This window comes from Malus domestica, chromosome 11, assembly GCF_042453785.1.
Source record: "Malus domestica chromosome 11, GDT2T_hap1".
NCBI lineage: Eukaryota > Viridiplantae > Streptophyta > Magnoliopsida > Rosales > Rosaceae > Malus > Malus domestica.
Window position 1 is genome coordinate 40,267,744 of NC_091671.1, and position 4,669 is coordinate 40,272,412.

Consider the following 4,669-nt stretch of genomic DNA (forward strand, 5'->3'; position numbering starts at 1 on the left):
CACACCAATTATCAGCAATTAAACACGTTATAGAGAATGGTTGGATTCGTGGCACCTCTTCTTTTACATATTTTTTTACACATCTTTGTAGGGCTCACTTTGTAATGTATTTCAACGATAACATAAAAAAAAGTTGAGGTTCCACTATAAAACTAATTGACAATATGGGAAATAGATCAACTTACTCATAAGCCATGCAAGGTCCCTCCTCCCATCAATGTGGAATTCATTCTCAAACACGCTTTCAAACGTGTGGCGAATTTTCAAGCCTAACACATGAATAACACAAACGGGACGAATTTTCAAACCTAACACACGGATAACACAAACGGGATGACATGGAGCACGTGTAGCATTGAGCTTCACACATAGGACAACTTGCTCTTATACCATGAAGAAAGTTAGGATTTCACCATAAAACCAATTGGCAATATGGGAAGTAGCTCAACATGTTATAAGCCCTTGCAAGGTTTATCCTTTCACCAATGTGGGACTCTTTTTACCTTCACATTCTCACATCTTCTAGGTCTACCAAAAATCACCCAAATCGAAACCATATGACCATTGGATTAAGGGGGATTTCTTTATAGAATCGTGTTAGTGATTTTCCTAAACTACAAATGAATGTCTTAATATTTTTGGATATGTCTAATTTTTTTAAGGATGATTTATGAATGATGTTTTAAAAGATAGACGATTCGGCTTGTTGAAATATATTACAAAGTGGATCCCACATAAATATGTGTAAAAAATTGTGTTAAAAAATGCTGTTACGTATCTGTCCCTAGAGATATATAATATGTAGATATTTAATGAAATACCTCGCTCATGCATGGTCGCGAATCTGGACTCGTCTCTATGCACTGAGATGCAGTATACATAACTCTAAACATTTCATGTATGTCTGCGTCCCACTTTTCATCTAATAACTCGTGGAATGCTCCTTTCATCAACAATGGACGGGCCTATATATATAAGCCAAAGATCAATATTAAGTACTGACATGTAAAAACAAAGTCATCTCCGAATGGAGAAGAACTTTCATGCAATGAGATGTTACTATGATGATATTTTAAGTCAGTCACAATTTTATATGCGAAGTTAAAGCTCGTAACAGTATATGAACAATTGACTTGAGATATTGATGCAAAGTATGCAGCCTATAAGGGAAATAGCTTAATTTACTAACCCATTCAATTAAAGTTTTGTCGTCCCGTGGCACAGATGTTTTGCAAAACAGCCTCAAAAGCAAGATTCCATAGGAGAAGATGTCGGATTTTAATCGAACACATGATTCCAGGTCTATATAATCGCGGAGGGAAAACCTTATAAACACCAAAATATATAACGAGTCAATGTACATGAGGAAACTATTAAGCTATTAAATATAGATTTATGCATACTTTTGGTTGGGGATTGGCTTTGATAATTGCTTAAGATGAAGCCATGTAGCTTTCCCGAAGCCAGAGATCTATTACAAGCACACAGTTGATTAAAATTAGACAAAGCATCCTTACTATATAATGTGAAAATAAATCAAATGAAAATTTGGGCTAATTAATTTCGAAAATTCACCAGCGGACGTAAATCACGTTGCAGAAAAATATTGCTGATGAGTAATTCGCCGTGAACAATAGGGCCCTGAGGACATTCTTCATGCATATATCGAACCCCTCGGGCAATTTCTATTGCTATCTTCAGTCTATCTTGAAATGTCAATATCAAGTGTTTTGCTACAGAACATGTGCCTACAGTAACAGTAATACAACATATATTGATTAAGTAAACAAACATAGCGAATTACGAATATAATTAGGGTGGTATTTTATTGACACTCTAAAATAGTCAATCACGCTTTTGAACTGTTAAAAAAAACTAACCGTTGACATGATTATGATGAAACTTAATTACTAATTTACCATAGAGGTTTGTTTCCAACGAGCCTCTTTTCGCAGAGGGAAATATGAGAATCATAGTATTGTCACAATTGCAGTAACCAGCGAGGCTCAGTATATTCTTGTGATGCATAGACAAGGCCGCTTTCTTTTCAGCTTCAAGAACGCCCCTACTATTACCAGGAGAAGTACTAGTACAAGCAGTCGTGTTGTATCTCATCACCATTACTTGTGACCCATAAACAGGCTCCCAGAATCCCTCATACACCGAATAGTCACTCTTCTCATCAGCAAGAATCCTTGTCCTAAACCCAAATGTCATCTCTTCAACTGTTTCCCAGCTCACCTTTAGGGGTTGCCCTAGCACAAAATCAGGCTGATCACTGAATCTTCTTGAAGAATTATTGTAGTTATGCAGAGAAGCCTCATCTAGAACCTTTTGATCACTTTCTTTATGTGCCTCCAGCGTCATGTTCCCTATTGATCTATTTAATTTTCTTCTCTTACCCCTCCTGCAATGTTGCTCACGATCCCTTCCCGAGCTTATCGTCGGTTCATGTAAGAAGGTAAATACAAAAATGGATCCCTGATCAACACTCGGTACAAGAGACGCATTGCGTTGCAGTGGACCAGTTTCTATGAGTTGGAAATGATCATTGGGGTACTGTTTAGTAATCAGAAATTAAATCATAGCTAGATTTTTAGTTATTACCACCTAAAACCAAGAAAGACGTGATTAACTATTCCTTGGTCGGACGGACGGCTGCAGGAATATTGTCTTATAGCTTTTTTTATTACTAAATGTTCCGGCCGTTTGCTTTTAAGTTTTAAATTTGATCACCAATATTGTGAAGTCGACTTAGTAGTATTTGGTTATCCTTGTCAAAACTTGTAATTATTTATCACATATGCTCTTTAGATCAATTTTCATTAGATTAGAATTTAGGATACTTGGTATTGAAGTCTGAGTTATGAAACAATCAAAGTGTAAATGGTGTTGCCTCAACTCAAGTGAGATTTGTATATGCATATGCATTTCACGTTTAAATTTCTTATGCGAATGAGGATCTTCTTTGTGAGGATCCTGGGGATCCTCCATTCACGTCGTTTATTGTATATCGTGCGGTCAGTTTTCTTCAGGTACTATTTATATTCAATTTTAAATAAAAAAATTTACAATGATTTATGACCACACGATGTATAATAAAAGGATGTGATTGGAAGATCCTCAGAATCCTCATTCTTCTTATGCATTCTGATTAGTGAAATTGTCTAGTCAAGTTCTACTTGTATTTTGCATATGATTTTTGGCACACATTTTTAGAAAACCCTCATGGGATGACCTAAACAACTTTTGCCCGAGAATTAGTCTTTTACCATTGATCTTTTCATATTGTTTTTGCATTTGACACATGTCTTGTGGTGTATTTGGTTGCTACAAACAAAAATATCCTGTGGTGTATTTGGTTGCTACAAACAAAAATATCTTGGTTAATTTTAATAGGGTTGGAGGATCTCATTTCCTCCTTGGTTAGAAAAATTATATTTTCAATAGTGTTTTAAGTTCCCCAAGCCTCCTCTTTGTGTTCTTCACAAACCCTAGCTCCAACCACCTTTTTCATGCGTTAAATCTTGTGCGAACTCTTCTACATTATTTCTGAAAATGTTTGCATTCTTCATGGTTAAACTTATTTTCAAATCTTCATATAGACCTTAGTTTTGGATTCTCAGTTAATTTCTTCTTTTCAACTGTTTGATTGAAGAAACCAACTGGTCAACATTTATTCATAGTTGCATGTTCTTTCATATCTTCATATTATTTGCATGGTTCATGCTTCGTCTCAATGCCATAAGGTGATGAGCTCAACGGATGAAGTTGCTTTCCTGAAGTCTGAAGAGTACTCCAGCTAGTGTAATATAAGGTTGCACAAAGGTACAAGTTACTCTTTAGAATAGGTCTAGGAATTTAGCTTATTGTGGTTAACTTTGTATGAACCTTATTTTACACTAGTGCACTGGACTCCCTGGAGTACCCAGTTTCTTTTAAATTAGTTAGGGATTTTTCCGGTCAAAACCTATTGTATACACTTCCCCCAAACTTGCTTGCATATCTAGTTATTAATTAGCATAATGAACTTATATGAATGTGAATGTGTTCAAGTTTGTGAATTCATGTGAGATATATCTGGGTAAAAGTTGTTAGTTGGACATTCTAATTAATTAAGTTTATTTTTCGGAATTGTGTTTTCATAGCTAGCAAACTTGTATCTAGTTGACTAGCTCCCCTGACTAGTATACTGTGCAAAATTTAACTTTTATTTGCAAGATATTCCACTTGGTACTAATGTCAAATATTGCCCATACATTCACTCTAATGTCATCACACTTCATTAACATATTAACATACTAAATATGGACATGGTATGGTCCAACGAGCTAAAATATGTTATCTAACTTTTTTTCTTTCACACATTATCTCCACTTTTTGCAAATGCTTGGGAGATCACATTTTGTAAACCACATTTGAACTATGGAACCTACTTGTGTTGTGGTCTCTACCTCTATTAGAGAGATAGTTTAGGTTTTGTTTACAAAATATGGTCTCCCTAATATTACCCACTCTAGTTTTTGTGCTAATTAACTGTGAAAAATGCTAGAGAGGCCATGTTATTAGACCACATAATGTGACAGTTGATGATTAGATACATTCTTTAATAATTTAAACAAAGAATCCAAACATCAACTGACACATTTTGTGATCTACAAAATATAAT

The 4,669-nt window shown here is 35.1% G+C and overlaps 1 protein-coding gene across 1 annotated transcript; it reads right to left on the minus strand.

Moving 5' to 3' along the window:
* Window positions 1–1,393: 1,393 nt before the first annotated feature.
* LOC114819482 (calcium/calmodulin-regulated receptor-like kinase 2) lies at window positions 1,394–2,367 on the minus strand. Its single transcript, XM_070808550.1, has 3 exons — window positions 1,920–2,367; window positions 1,576–1,748; window positions 1,394–1,471 (listed from the first exon to the last, which is right to left on the minus strand). Exons 1-3 carry the CDS (start codon window positions 2,365–2,367, stop codon window positions 1,394–1,396), a joined length of 699 nt encoding a protein of 232 aa, XP_070664651.1.
* Between the last annotated feature and the right edge of the window lie 2,302 nt (window positions 2,368–4,669).

Excerpts from the sequence above, each read along its gene's own strand:
- LOC114819482 (XM_070808550.1), bottom strand. The coding sequence starts at position 2,367 with ATGACGCTGGAGGCACATAAAGAAAGTGATCAAAAGGTTCTAGATGAG. Across the intron at positions 1,749-1,919 it reads GTTGGAAACAAACCTCTATG|GCACATGTTCTGTAGCAAAA; the intron begins GTAAATTAGTAA and ends CTGTTACTGTAG. Across the intron at positions 1,472-1,575 it reads AACGTGATTTACGTCCGCTG|ATCTCTGGCTTCGGGAAAGC; the intron begins GTGAATTTTCGA and ends TGCTTGTAATAG.